Source organism: Mesitornis unicolor, unplaced genomic scaffold (assembly GCF_000695765.1).
Source record: "Mesitornis unicolor isolate BGI_N332 unplaced genomic scaffold, ASM69576v1 scaffold30360, whole genome shotgun sequence".
In the NCBI taxonomy this organism is placed as follows: domain Eukaryota; kingdom Metazoa; phylum Chordata; class Aves; order Mesitornithiformes; family Mesitornithidae; genus Mesitornis; species Mesitornis unicolor.
The window spans coordinates 9240-25140 of record NW_010156747.1 but is presented as its reverse complement, the minus strand read 5'-3'; the positions used below and the strand labels follow the sequence as shown (position 1 = coordinate 25140).

Here is a 15901-nt window from a genome sequence, read left to right as displayed (position 1 = left end):
AGGAGAGGAGAGGAGGATGTGACTCCGCGGGAAAATGAAACCGAGCGCTGCGGAGGCCACCGACAAAGGAGCGCGTCCCCGTAAGCGGCGGGTCGCTGGGGTGGCCCTTGGGGGTGGGAGGATTTAAGCCTTTCCCGCCGTCAGTGAGGTCACTTGCAGCCGCGCCCTGGTGCCAATGTCGCTTCCCTGGCTTTCGTTGTGAGTCCCCGCAGTTAGCCTGGCGTTGGGTTCGGGCCTCTTGCCTCCTTTAGGCTGACGGGTAGGCACGCCTTGGGCTGCTTTGTTGGAGGGGTATAGCTGAAATAACCGTTGCGTGGTTTGGGGAATAAATGTAATAGTGTGTAACTGGAAAGGTAGCTGGCTAAGTTGCTCTGTCCCACAAGGTGCCTGCAGTGTAAAGAAGCCAGTAGCTCTGTTGATGTTCGCTGGGCTGTGCGGGTAGATCTCTTTCTCTCAGGAGCATGTATAGAAGGCCTCCTCAGTGCGTTGGGCCTAGGGTATTAAAAGACAGTTGCTTTATGAGAGAGACTTTTTACTTTTATTGCAGTACTGCTAGCTCCAAACTTTTGACCATTCCTAAGAAGTTTAACATGTATTTTCCAATACTAATTCCAGTATTTAGTGTGTTAATCTTTGAGCTGCCCTGGCTGTCACATATGTGTGCACACCATATTTGATCCCTGATCACCTGTGCAATTTCAGTTGCATGCTTGCTTATCAATCATCTTTTCTGTTCAGATTCTGAATCAGTTACACTAATGTAAGCCTCCCTGTTTTCCTGTTTCTGTAATTCTTTTGGTCTCCTAGATTCTACAAAGTTGACTGCCGTGTCTGCTTCACTCATGTTCAAAAATCATTACTTACAGAATCTTGCAGCATGAGTGAAGGTTTTGCCCCCTCTCCGGTCTGCGACTGTTTCAGGGAGAGAGAGAATGTGTAACAGAGGGACTGTTTTGCATGCTGGCTTTTTGTCTCCAGAGGAGGCCTGGTCACTTCCTGTAGCAGCCCTCATTGTCTCCTTTGAGCTTCTCCAGAAGAGAAGCTGCTAAGAGTAGAGAGTCATTCAGTGCGGAAGAAAAGACAGTGCACAACTAATGGTGTGCAAGTCTTGGATGATTCTACCTCTATCACTGGTTGTAGATGGATTCCTGTAGAGTATGCAAGAACAGAGAAGGTATAATTACTTTCACCTAGTAATATTGTTCTAGTTTCCAACAGTTTACCTACAGGGACTTAATGAATTTCATGTCACTTTGCTGCATTTAGGACCCCTCAAAGTACTACTTATCCTTGTCCTTGTGCAGCCTCCTCTAGAAATCATGTCTTGGTATCAGTGACATTCTTTGGCAGCAAGCTACACGGGGTTCCCCCGTTGTGTAGACAGTCAGTTCCTGGTTTTCATTTTGTACCTGACTCCTAGTTTTGTTTGGTGCCTCATAGCTATTTTACTGGGATAGGCTGTTTAGCCATTCTCTTTCTGTTCTTCTTGATTTTTGTATATATGTATTCTTTTTCCCCCTAAATAATTGCTTTACAGACTGACAAAGTCTTAAACTACAAGGTCATTCTTAATGTCTTTGATCATCCTTGTTACTCTTTTGCAGGATGTCTAGTCCTGGATTTATGAAGTGGAATAATAAAATTACAGTTTTATTTTCTGTTTCCTAGCAGTTTCTGATTTCTTTTCTTTTTTTGATTGCTGCTCATTATTAAGCTAATGTTCTCATAGAACTCTACCACACTCCAAGATTTCCCTTGTGAAATGAGGCTTATTTCTCACCCAGACTGTTTTTTTTTAATTGCTTATTTATATTTGCCTAGTCTTAACAGGCCTGTGTGGGTTACTCTGTACTCTCATCAGTGGAGTTTAATTGCTGTATGTGGTTTCTTACTTTTAGAATAGAATTCACTGGGACAGAAAGAGTGGTCTTAACGAGAACAGTTCTGAACTTTAAGCTTAGCTTTCCTGCACCTCGGGTGACTGCTTGAAATTCAGATAAATATCTGATCTAGGTACCTGATCTAAGTATTTTTTGGTGTTTCAGTTACTTTTGACCGTTTCTTGCTCTAATGAGTTCTAATGAGAGAGGGGTTCTGTTCTAAAATAGTGTTCTTGTGATTCTCAATGATGGTGCAAGTAGTGTATGTACTGTATGTACAGAAATGGCGAACACTTCCCAAACTGGGTGAGAAAATTGATGGCTTTCTATCACAACTGAAATAAAAAGAAACGTTTGAGGGCTATATATGGTGGTGTTATTAACGTCTTGGTTTTGACATGTTTAATATATAGCTATTTTTAAAAAGTCTTATGTTGCATGCAAGATTGCCTTATCCATTTTCATTATTTGGGAATTTTCCTTTTCAAAATGAGGAAACTAAACACAGTTCATAAAACGCAGTCCTGTTTAAATTCCCTTTTCTTTTTGCACCAGATGGAATGCAAGCAAAACCAGAAAAGTTAAAATCTTCTCTGAAGAATGTAAAAAAACATATAGGAAAACTAGAGAAACTTAAATATAAGCCACTCACTGGGAAGGTGTTTTACCTCGATATTCCATCAAATGTGATCTCTGAAAAAATAGAAAAGGACCTCAAAGAGCTTGGAGGGGTAAGTTAATAAGCTGAGACCTTTATGAAACTAGAGGAAAATCTGTGCATGCGGAATACCTGTTCTATGTGTCTGCATTTTAATGTTACTTGTATTTTATATGTGCTGGGATTTTATTTTTTTATGTTTGTCTTAATGTTTAATATGATCAGTTAGCCTATCAACAAACGATTTTATGGGTTTGGGTTGGTTTTGGTTTTTTTTGCTAGAAGCTGCTTTGCTAATTGTAACAGAAGTGTGTGTTATAAAGGTTTGTTTTCATTTGATTATTCACTTGCTTAAAATTTTATCCAAATTTAATAAGTTTCATTGTTAGAGGTGATTTTTTTCCTGTTAATTCTGACTGTATTGACACACTTACATGTTACAACTGAAGTTACAGCTGAACCTGAAAGAGATTAGAGGAAGTGTTTTGCATAGGCTTACTAAGAGTAAGAGCTAAAAAGCTCCAGTGAGTAAATTTCCGCATGGAATATATTAATGAATATTTTTAAGTACTATTATTTAAATCATAAATTTTATAAGCATTTTAATATTTTCTTCTTTTTTTTCCCTAATTCTCTCTTCTGTAATGGAAGAAATGCTTTGATACAGTAAAGTACAGGATATCACAGTAACACACAAGCAATGCAATTTCTTAGTCCACTTTAAAGTTGAATATTTTGAATTAACATAGAGGCAGTTAAAGTATTAAATGCCCTTTAACCACAGAAGCAAAGTTTCTACTAGCTATTCTGAATGTTGCTTTGGCGATACTTGTTTGACCTCGGAGAGAGGCTGAGCAGTTTATGAAGTTGACGCCTGTAAATCAAAATGCCGTCTGAAATTATACTAGAGGCAAGGAATGTTAACGTGGTTTTAAGTTAAATGCATCTTTTAATATTTAGCATTAAATGAGTGCTATCAAAATTAAGAAATTGAAATTAGAATTTGTGACTAGTAGGATGCCACTGCAGCTCAAATGTTATTGTCGTCCAGATAATTAGAAAATATCTTCACGTTAATTCAGTGTTTTTGAACTTAATTCTAGAAGTTTTGTCACTTTTCTCTAGAGTATGCAATGTAAAAGTGAAATACTGATTTATTGTCTTGAAATAATTACTTGCTTTGTATCTTTGCATTTAGAGAGTGGAGAGTTTTCTTAGTAAAGATATCAGCTATCTGGTGACTAACAGAAAGGAGGCAAAATTTGCAACAACTCTTGGTCAGATTTCTCCTGTTCCTACCCCAGAACCTGCACATAATGGAGGAAATAGTTCACCTCATCCTAGCAACCGAAAAAGTCGACATGATGGGAGTTCATTTAAGATAGTAGATACAGTAAGTTTCTTAGTAATAATATTGCAAATCAGGTACAATTCATGGAATATGTTCTTACAATTTTTATCCTATTTTCTTTCCTAAAGATGGCAGCAGTTCCTCGGGTGAAAAAGGGGTTTTTGTTGTGGTTTTGGTTTTGGTTTTTGTTGGGTTTGTTGTTTGGTTTTTTTAACAGTTCAAATACACTCGTAAACTAGTTCAAGTTAACTTGTTAAACTTAACTAACTCAAACTAATTAAGCAAGGATTCAAAAACTAATTAAAAAAGGAGCAGTTTCTGCAAATAAGCAGACTACACTAAAATCTATTTTAATATAGTATGCCTGACATGTAATTAAACATTGTCATTTTTATGTGTGACAGCTGGATTGATGTAGATAGGCTTACAGTGGCATCCAGTGGTTCCTATATCTTTAGCAAAGCAGCCTACTAATATCTGGCTGCTGTGACATTGTTAATGCAGATATCTACAGAAGCACCCTTTGATAATAGTTCAAGGAATTAACTACAGTCGAACATTGTGAATATTAAGTTTGTCTGAGCTTTTTCTTATATTAAGTTAATAGTAACAGTATCTGAGTTTGTGCAGGTTTATGTGTAGTTTCTTACATGGGCAAGTCTTGTATCCTTTTAAAGTACAGTTGGAAGCAATAAGCCATACTATATACTTCGTACTTACTTAGAAACATGACTGTAAGCCAGTCTGGGCTGGTCTTTGCATTGCGTAGGTGAGATCACCTCATTTTGCAAATAACCTGGATGGGTAAAGGTGTGCTCGTTAGGAATAAACAACTTACGGTACTAAAGGAGATGCACTGGTGATAGAAAAGACGGGGATAAGGTGGAGGCTATGATTATATTAGTGACTTAGCTTAATTTGGCACAAATACAGCTGATGAAACTGCATCTTTTGGCGTGTGCGACTGACTGCTTACTCCCACCATCTGTGTTTTTCCCACACTAACATTGCTTCAGCCATGCAGTGACCTGCTTTGGCTGAAAATGATTACTTGTTGGGGTTTGTTTTTCTGTTGTTTGGTTTGGTTTTTTTTTTACCACAGACTGTATCAATTGTAACCCTATGGGGAAGATGTGAATTAATGAAAAATAGCAGTACAGTGAACAAGAGGAGACTATGATAGCTAAATATGTATTTGTTAGCAACAGTGCAAATTGTCTTACCTTTTGTTTTTTTGAAATGAGTTCTAACTTGCTACAAATGTCTTTCTGTTTTAATATAGGTACGTATGAGCAGAGGAAAATCCTTAGTTGAAAAAGCAATCAAAGAGCAGGTAAGTGTAGTAATCACAAAATTCATGCTTGAGAAACTTTTGCTGTTTTAGAAAACAAGGAGTGATAAGAGTGGTCTTAGTGGTCTAAGAGGGTAGTTGCTCAGAACGCTCAGGAAGAAGTCAAGGTGTTGTCCTAAGTAAAACTGTCAGGCCATGCTTTCTGGGTGCTTCCTGAAGAATTGAAAGTCTGTGGAGTCTTATGATCAGTATTATAATTTATCAGGATTGCTAATATAGCTAGCATTTGAGAGGTGCTCTTGCAGTTAAAGTAAATGTATAAATTCACTGTCTTCAGGTCTTTCTACAAAATGTGCAATAGTGAATAGTTTTGACTTTGTGAAAGGTTAAATATAATCTTTTGATGGTGAAATGCTGTAACACAGATGGAAGAGTCAGCTGAGGAGAGCAATAGTGTTGGCAAGAAGCAAGACATCTGCACTTTGATCTGGGCTGTCTTATTACATGATGTAATATATTTGTAATTACATAATCTATCATATATTGCTTAAATTATTAATATCATTTATTATTTGCAGGACTTAATCCCATCTGGTAGCATACTATCCAATGCTTTGAGTTGGGGAGTGAAGATACTTCATGTTGATGGTAAATCTTTTTGGTTGAAGAAGCTTAACTTGAACTTGTAACATTCATTTAATTATTCTTTTGTTGATTTCAAAATACTAAAAATGATAAATTACTTCAATAAAAATAAACTCAGCTGAGTATAATTCTCCTTCTTTTTGGCAGATGTTAAGAATTATGTTGAACAAAAGAAAAAGGAGCTCTATCTAATCAAAAGAGCAGGCAGTTCTTCTAAAGATGTGGTAAGTGGCTCTTTGCTGTTTGTGGAAATGCCATTTGTTTCATTAACTGAGAGAACACAGGTGTACTAAATACTACCTACTATGAAGCTTACAGATTTTATTTTAATAAAGTCTTGCTCATGTTCAGTTTTTCACAGACCAGTGTGATTTATGAATTTATTTAAAAACCATCTTTTAAAAATAGAAAATATTAGCTATGCATTTCAGCATTATTCAAAAATAAATTCCATAGCAGCATTGATTAAATAATGTATAGATCTCTGCTTTTGGAAAGAATTATCTAAGAATCAAAAGTACTGAACTGTCCGTTCTGCCTGCCTCAACAATAATTAACAATTTGTAGTTTGGTTTTAGCATGATGTAGATTGTGAATAAGTTGCCTTGTATAATTTCCCTATGACACAGTGATTAGAAACCCTTTCCTTTTGATAGACCGTTTTGAAAAATCGCAGTTACGTTTCCTGAAGAAGCTGTCTCTAGGGGAATCTCTGTCAGTTGTTCAACTCTGCATCTTTCTTTCCTAGTCTTTTAAAGAAGTAACATAAAGCATCTTTGAGCTATTCTGCCAATAATGTGCAGTTGGCATGTGAAAATCCCCATTTCTCCAGATTTTAGTGTATGATACAGTGAAGCATTGAAACTGTTGTAGCTTCTTGTGCATTCCATCTGCAGTTCCTCTCTAATTTAAATTAAACTTGTACAACTGTCTAGTCCAGGCAGGGTTCTGTGATAGGTAAATGGAAGCATACTGTCTAGTGCATGCTATGTTGTTTTGGAATGCAATATTGGCTTATTACTGAGGCCACATGAAGTCTTCTGCTAAATCATCAGTGTATCGGTGTTTGTGGATGGCAGGGTGGGGTTTTTTTGCAAGTAGTATAAAATGCCAGTTTGTACCTTTACCAGAATCAATTGCAGCTAACAGCTGATATTTGAATGTAGACTTTACTCTTTTCTGAAGGCGAAATACTCCTTTTAATTTCAGTCTTCATTGCTAAAAAACAAACAGGCAAAAACCAAAACAAAAAAACCCCTCAACTAAACCTTTGTAAATCTATTCAAATGAGAAGAATTGTTTTAATTTGGGAATCTTGCTATCTGCAGTTTTTTGTTGGCATGTTACAGCTAGTATTTGATTAGCATTTATAAAATGTTGTAAAATCTGTATTTAAGAATCAACTTTCAACCTTGGCAACATGTTTTGGTGGAGGAGAGAGAGTAAATGTAAAAATTTACCTGTGTGGGGTTTTTGTTCCGTTTTGGTTTTAGGAAAAAGAAATTGAAACATCTTGAAAACAACTTTTTGTGGTGTACAAATAAATATACATCTTTGGGAAACATGTGACCATATTTCTGAAGTACTAAAGAGCTTAGTTTCCTTCAGAATTTATTGTGACTATATCAAGTCATGATTAACACAGGGAGACCCTCATAACTTAAAATTAGCTACAGCTAAATCTTGACATAAAATACAGAAGACTAATCCCAGGGATTTTATACCTTTCTTTTTTTCAATAGGGAAAACAAGTTACTGCTCAAAAGTCAAGAAGTAAGTATTTCTTTTTAGAACTTTATGTTTTGCCTTATTTTCTGAATGCTTAAAAATGGTCTCAGTTCTCATCTGGTCAAGTGTGCTGCTGTATTCTAATTCCTATGTGTAAGAAAAGCATGTAGAAAAACTTCATGGAAATCAAGAGTTTGCTAAAACATGTACATAATAAGTTTAAAATAATGTTTGCTTATTTATTCAGCTACTAGAGTAACTTGCTGAATGAGGAAAAGTATTTCTCTCAGTTTCCTTTTCTCCCCCATTGAGCAGGTAGACTGAAAAATCCATTTGTCAAGGTGGAAGATAGGAGTCGGTAAGTGTTCTTCATGCATTCAGTAGTGTGGTTCTAAACTGAGTAATTCAGGAACATTTGGTGTGCATTGAGGAACTGGCCTTCAGATTTCAGTTTTCTTTGATTTCCTGACTTCAGATGCGAGGCATTCTGTTTTAGTATAAGACAAAAAATCTTTATCTCTGCATGCTCTGGATAGGTATCTCTGTTTAGCCACTGAATGAGATTGAGCAAGCAGTAGTATAGTGGGGATTATTTGCAATAGGTAACGGAGGTGGAAAGTTAATATATAGCTCCTGTTTGTAGATCATGAAAGTGGGTTTTTTGGGTTACTTTCTGCCAAAGGCCATATGAATGAAAAGGAAACCTGAAAGCTTTGAACCTTGATGTCTTTTCTTAGATCTAAATCCTGTAGCCCAAAAGACCAGTAATATTTTGTATACTAAATCCGCGTCCTGTAGTCCCAGCTCAGTAACGTTCATCTCCAGCAGCGACTGTTTAGATGTAAAGAAAGGGAAGTTGTTATAGTTAAAATCGTCCCTTGAAATTAGGTTTAATTTCCTGTTCAATCATTTATTTTTAAAAGGAAAAAAACCATCTGATTTCAGTATCCACAGTAGCATGAAATCTTATACTTTCAGCCTTTAAAATTTTCACATCTTCTTGGTCCTGTAATGGATCAGACCTGGATGTTTAAGAAAATACCAGTTTACCAGAAGTTGAGAGACGAATGAATTATATCTAGCTGGTTCTGGTACCCCTCTAAGCACAGTAGTGTACAGGAAAATATCTTTTTGGAAAATAAAAAGGTCAGTTTTTGTATTGTGAATGGTGAATTGATTAAAATTTGTCAAAAAGGAAGAAAATGGTAAAATGGGAAAAAAAAAAGCGTTGAATGTTAGAAACTACTATAGCTACTTCTTGGGAACACAGGTGCACCATTGTCCAAATTCTTCAGTTTTATTGATTACTGAACTTTCAACAGTAAACAGGCATGAAAGCCATACCCCAGGAAATGTGTAAGGCAGCTACAAAAACTCAAGGCAAATTATTCTGAGAAAGTATTGAGTTTATAGGAAGGAAGAAATGCCTTATTCTTGGATGTTTATCTGCGTAGCATTCTCTGTACATTATATGTAAAAGAGAAATGCTTTTTCAGGATTTTTGACCTGATTGTAATCTGTGCTATAAACTCCTTTCTGCATTTCCCATGGTTCTGATGCGCCTTTTTTTTGTCTAACACAGCTGCTACCGACCATTTTACCTGCAGTTCCCTAGTTTTCCATTTCTGAACTACTGTGTTCCAAAACCATATAGTCCTTTTGAGGTGGATAGGAAGTATCCTTCTGGTCAAAAGCAGACTCAGCCTAAACAAAGGTTTGTTGAAAACTTGTCATTGAGGTGTGGATAGAGAAGAGGGTGGTTTCTAAAATAATTGTTTTCCAAAGTAATTGCTTTGCTTCTAATTTTGTGTGATATTTAATATTAAGACACAGCTGGTGTATTTGCGGCACTGTAACTGTTGGTGTCTATCTTTGTGTACCCTCTTTATCCTGTCTTTAGTCCTTTTTTTGGGCATACAGATGTATACATCAAAAAATGCAGCCTTCTCCTATCACTGTGGGTCAGCATAAGATAATTTTTTCCTTTCTGCCACTGGTTTCTTCTTTGTCCTCATGTTGGATGCCCTTCAGTAAGTATTTTACAGGAAGTGAATTTCTTAAAACTTCTTTTGGTATTTGCCAGTATAATGATAAAGTAGGCAGTTAATTTTTTTAAAAACAGTTCTGTTCATAGTGCAAAATCATTGTTGATAAAGAGTGCACATTGTTGATAAAGTCTAATTTATAGAAATTAGACTCGGCAAATACTGCTTCAACTCTTCAGAGATGAAAAGTGGATTCCAAATGCTGAGTGGAATTGCAGTTGGTCTTACACCAAGTGTTTCTATGATATATTCTGGCATTCAGGCTTTATCAGAGCACTCCAGATGTAGCTAGAAATTCTGGTAAATCAGTTTTATGACTTGAAACTATTTAGGAGTCTCAATTATCTGGGTTTTGGTGAATCAAACTATTATTTTGCTTCTACGTAGCATATCTGAAGTATTAATGATTCTTTCATTGACTCCTATAGTTGATTCACGTGAGAGACTAAATGTATTTAGGTGAAAGGGAGCTTTGCTATATGTGGAACTTTATGTATCTAGTAACTTTTGCTGATTTTCTATCCTTGGGGTCCAAGACTCGTGTAGGTGTGATGCTTATTTTCTTTATAAAATAGCTTCTCTGTTCAGATTCTGTCCAGTCTTCGTTGTTGTAGCGCTGGAGGCTTTCAGATGATGTTACCATGATGAATATGATTTTTGTTAATTGCAGTGAATGTACCAGTATGAAAAAGCAAAGCGACTATAATACAGCAGTAACCCTTGCAATAATAAGGCAATTTCTGATGGTCTCTTGTCAGAGGGGGTTAGAAAGGCCCATTCTTTTTAAAGCAGGAAAAAAAAAGGCAATACTGTTTTATATTTGAAGAGTTATTCCTGTTTTATCTTTCAGGTTGGCACATGCCAGCCGTGTTTAGTTGGGAGGTTATTCATACTCAGCAGGTAGATGTAAAGAAGTCTCAGGAGAGAGCAAGGGGAGTGCTCACCTGTTTTATCTTTATCTGGGAGAAAAGCTTGTTGAAGCAAAGTTGTCAGTTCAACTTCTGCATTGTGCAAGAGCTGCAGACATTATTCAGACTTCAGATGACAAATTCTGTTGCTCATATCCTGCTTTGCTGGTTCGCTGTGATTTTTGCAGTTCTAAAGAGGGAAGGTGAAAAGGCTAGTGTAATAGTAAAATACATAGTTTGGTAGAGCCTATCCTGTGGAAACCCACAAATGCTGGGGCAGGTGTTACCAAGTTAGATGACTTGTTTGAAAGTGATTGCTGAAAGCAGCATGCACTTTCTATGCTGGACAATATATCACTATGCTTTGTAAGTTAAGAGATTTTTCAGAGCAGGTTTCTTGATGAAAAGTTCTGAGCTTGCATCTGTGCAGATACTTGGTAAAGTCTGTCAGAATGATTTTTGGCTAGACAGAGAGGTGGCACTACTCTTCTGAAGTAAAAGGGAAGTAGAGATTGATGGTTTTGCTTCCCCACTAGCATATCTTTCTTATGTGGTTTAATAGTGAGCTGCAGCAAATGGTATTGCAGCTTTCTCCAGATGAGGACTCTGAAGGTCATGGAGCAGCTATTGAAAACCTGTTCGTGTTTTAATCTCCAGGAAGAACTTGAGATTCATTTCCTTGTATTTCCACTTAGCTTGTACCTAGAAAAACAGGATAAAAAGGCATTTGGTCAGCGTATTCAAAAGCTTTGTATAACCAACAAATATGACTGTTCTTTACTCTTGCCAAAGAATGAGAGCTCATGTGTTAGATCAAGTGTTTTTGGTGTGTGTGTTCTTGGCATCAAAAATACTGACAGTCAGTGAGATGTTAGAAGACTTTTTCTTTTTTCCTAGTCTTGATTTTATCAAACCTCCTTTTATCAGCTATGCACAGAGATTTCTATATGTACTTTGATTTGTCAAGTGAGATTTTTTTTGTTTCTTTAGCAATTTTACATTGTTTATTCTGAGTCAGTGATAGTAGTGCATCTGTATTAACCTGGATGTCATATGCTTACATATAGTTTTGCTGGGTCTGCCTGTCTTCTTGCAGTAAATATGTTTTTAATTAATGCGTAATTTGTCTCTGTTTTTTCCTAAGCATTGGCTAACATAATGTAAATAGTTTGAGGAGAAATAAAGAGTGGTTGGTTGTTTTTTTTTCAGTGAATAAGAATGAACATATATTGAAAGGCAAGTATAGAACTCTGTTTCATATTTGAGACTCATTAATATATATTTTCTGTTAATAGAAACAAAATAAATAGTGACAAGGACTGTGGAACTCCTGTTCAGGTCCCTCAGAAGGACAAAAAAAGGAGAGGATATTGTGAATGTTGCGGGAAGAAATATGAAGATCTGCAAACAGTATGTGAAATGTCACGTATATGCTTTGATACAGTCCCATCTCTTAAATGCACTATCAACAGTGGTTTCTACTTGCTAGTTGCACGTATTTTTTATCTTAAAAGCTTTTCTAAATATATCTTCTAAAAAGCAGCAAGTGGGTATTTTTTTCCCTTGTAGTTTTTAATTTTTGATTGCTGCTTCTGTGTATGACGGCTGCAGGCACTAGTAATTAATGTCTCAGACTGATAATAAATCAATGATACTTACTGCTCCATTTCGTACTGTTGACTTGTATATTCATATCGGTAGTATTAGGTTTGTTTAATGTTTTTTGTTTAATTGCAGCATCTTGAAATTGAACAACACCGAAATTTTGCACAGAGCACACAGTATCAAGTTGTTGATGATATAATCTCAAAGTTTGTTTTTGAGTTTGTGGAATACAAAGATTATGAAAACAAAATAAAGAGGTAAGTTACATGTTCAAAATTTTAAAGACTCTGTGAGTTAAGTTATGAAACATAGAGATACTTAGTTCTGAAACTTTGGATCTGGTACAGTATGAATTAATATTTTTCAGTCTGAAATAAATCACTGAAATTTGCAATGCGTACTAGTTCTATAAAGCAGGAATTAGGAAAATAAAATTAAAAGTGCAAATGGCATCACAAGAAAACAAGACTGAAAGGAATTGCTAAAAGTTGTCCTACTCAGCTTCAGAAAAGCAAGACCTCCTGTATTAAAGTATTGCTGACAGAGGGATAGCAATGTCTGGACATCTTGCTCTAAAACTCTGTCATTCTTAGTAGCCTAAGAACAGCAAATTACATCATCCTCAGTCAATCTGATCTTATCAGTGGAAAAACTTTCCTAGTCTAATCTGGATCTTCCTATCTATGCTCTAAGCCTCTTAGCTTCTGTCCTGCCTGTGCTGAACAAAGAAGGCCAATTTTACCTTCTTTGTTGTAGCTCAGAAGCTTAAATGTGTCAGAACTTGTTTCTCGTTTCTTTCAAAGAAAGTATTGAAGAAATAAAAATATTCTTAGTGAAATCAAAGGAAATTTAAATAGTCAAGCAACTGATAGCCTAGTGAAGACAAGCCTTTATTCCTTTTGTGATTTTAAAAATACTCTTGGTTAGGTTTGAAATACTATGTCAAGTAAATGATAAATGATTATGCCCATTTTGTGTATATATATATCATAGAATGTTTGTAAGTATTTATAGTCATTGCATTATATTAATTAACTTCTTTTGTTCTTAATACCACTGTGAATGGAGATTGACTGAAATACTAGATTGCATGTATTTTGTATTTTTAAAACAATTTTAGGAGCTGTAGAAATCAGTAAGAAAACATCAAATTCAAGTATAGGGCACTCTGTTCCTGAAGAAATAGTGTATTGCTACCCTAAATATAGCCTTTATCCTATATTTGCTTTAAAAGTAAAAACAAAAATGGCTTTGTCATTTGGGTTGCTTTTCTAGAATCGTTTGCATACGGAATTGTGTTACCCACGTGTTTCAAGTGTTTGTTAATAATTATAAACAATTTCAATTTTCTTTCAATTTTGTAGGACAAAATGTAGTATAGGAGATTTTTCTCCTATTATCGGAAAGGTAACTAGACCAGATGAGCTGAAAGAACGACTGAAAAAGCAACACATTTCATTGAAAAGTTACTCGTGGAAGGATACAGCAATGCGGGCACTCAAACTGGATCATCAGCCTGCAGAAGTACAACCAAATTCTGTGTCAGTACCTATCCCTATTTCTGCATCTGTCTGTTCAGTTCTTTATTGTCACTTGCCACAAGCTTCAGAACTGAAAAGTAAGTTCAGAAATAATGATGAAAATATTAAAACTGATTGCTTATGTGCTGCAAACTTGAGAGAGACTGTTGTATCATCAAATTTCTTACAACCACCCCCTCAGAAAAATGACAAAGCATACACAGAGAATTTGTGTCGAGCTTATGAGCCATTCAGTAAAGAAATACTGGAACCAGAAGTAAGGAAAAAGAATTTGCAGCGTTTTCAGGAAGGCACGTGTACTTTATATTCTCATACTCCAGTTACAGATTTTAGTGAAAAGGACAAAAACTTTTCACAGACAAAACGAAAATTAAATAATGCAGTAGTGCTACCAGCAAAGTGTTTGAAAAAAACAGATGCCAATCCTACGTTTGTCAAGAAACACCATGATTTATGTGATAATCATCAACAAATGCAGCACAATGCAGTTCTGGAGGCTGAGGTATCTGATAGTGCTGCAGACAAAGAACTTAGTGAATTGGCTGCCAGCACTGCACACAGTTCACCATCCAGAAAGCTGCACAGAAAAGTGAAGGTTTACTTGGGAAGAAATAAAAGAGAAATCCAGAAACAAAATATGGAGTTTTGCGTGAAGTATGCAGATGGACAGTCTGTTCCTGAAGAGAGGAGAATTTCTTGTAGCTCACCAGTGCAGGCCCTACTGGAATTATTTCAGACAAGTGAAAGAAACTCAGAATTTGGAGGTTTTTCAGGTTATATTGAGAACAAAGGTTCAACTAGCATAAATGATATATGGGAAGGGCAGAATACTAATGTTATCTGGTCATTATTTTCCTCTTCATCCTCATCTCAATTTGTTGGATTTTAATGCTGCTTTATTTAATATAATGATTTTCAAATAAACTTGCAAATTTAAGATTATATTCATGGAGACTTTAGTTGCTGTATTATATGTACAGATAGTTTGGTTTTAAAGTTTTTTAATGCAAAAATGTTGATATATAGAAATATGAAAAATAAAACTAAGTTTTAGTTTTGAGGGTTTTTTTTCTTAAAAGATACTGCTTTATCACAGCTAGTGAAAGGCTCTGACCCCAGATTTGGAGTTAAATTTATTGCTAGGCCAAACCAATAAGCATGATGTAGCTGCATTTGGATCGAATAATTTTCTATAATAATTGATGATAAATTCTAAATAACCACATTATAAATAACTGGATATTCTGTTGTAAATAAGGCAGTCCATTACTTACTGGTGTTACCACTACTACTGGTGTTTTGTGGAGATTTGGTTGGTTCCCTTCCTGTTGCTTCTGCTGCTTTATTAGAGAACGGAAAAAAAATAATCTCTCGTTTTCCTAATATTTATTCTTACTGAAATTGTCTTGGGGAACCTATGTAATCACAAAGAAATAGGATAGGAAAGCATGCATTATATTTTTTTGTTACTCTGATGTAATATATTTTTAGATTAAAACCTAACTGTAGTATGTATTTTAGCCAATAGGAAAGCAGTAGATGTATACTTTGCTTTTTCTTTAAAAAACCAAACACAACAACAACAGAGGAACAACAAGGACAACAGCAAAACAGCCAATAGGTTTCTGATTGAGTCAGGTAATTTGTTTGATTTTTTTTTCTTCCAGAGTAGCTGGCCTGTCTGCCTTCCTTTCGGAGGGGTAGTGTGAAAGGCACAATTGAGAATTGGGAAGACTTTTAATGCTTCACACCTTTACCAGAACTGATCTCCTTCAGAATTTCCGTATCTGTAAATCAGTGTAGGGCATGAGTATAGAATTACAGGAGGTGATTTCAAAGCTTTATTAATGTAAGTGCCTCATGGTCATATAAGAGATATAAAACCAGAAGAAATTACTCTTACTAGTTTTTGAGTTAATTGTTTGCATTTTTGTCTCTTGGCCATTTAATATTAAACTGACTCATTCAGTGTTCTTATGGTTAAAATGCTTTCAGTTGTTGCATGCTCTTGTCTGTCCTTTATAGGATATTTTCTGTGAGGGGTTCATAAAGCTGCTTGGTGTGCAGGAATAGGTGAGGAAAATGACATAAAATTATTTTCCTTTTAATAGAGTTAATGATAATTGGAAGCTTAATGATGAAAGTAGCTGCTTGGGGCATTGCTATCACCTTCAAGGTGACATTATTCCACTGTTCATATAATTGCCTGTTTGTTCTGGTAAGCACCGCTTTTGGTCTCTCCATCTTAC

At 35.8% G+C, this 15901-nt stretch overlaps 1 protein-coding gene across 1 annotated transcript; it reads left to right on the top strand.

The window, feature by feature from the left end:
- Positions 1–34: 34 nt before the first annotated feature.
- Positions 35–14541, top strand: DBF4 (DBF4 zinc finger). The gene is made up of 13 exons (XM_010194318.1): positions 35–80; positions 2436–2611; positions 3737–3931; positions 5172–5222; positions 5759–5828; positions 5973–6049; positions 7568–7598; positions 7866–7911; positions 9136–9267; positions 10496–10498; positions 11802–11916; positions 12244–12368; positions 13476–14541. The coding sequence occupies exons 1-13, from the start codon at positions 35–37 to the stop codon at positions 14539–14541; spliced, it is 2133 nt and encodes a 710-aa protein (XP_010192620.1).
- Positions 14542–15901: the final 1360 nt, after the last annotated feature.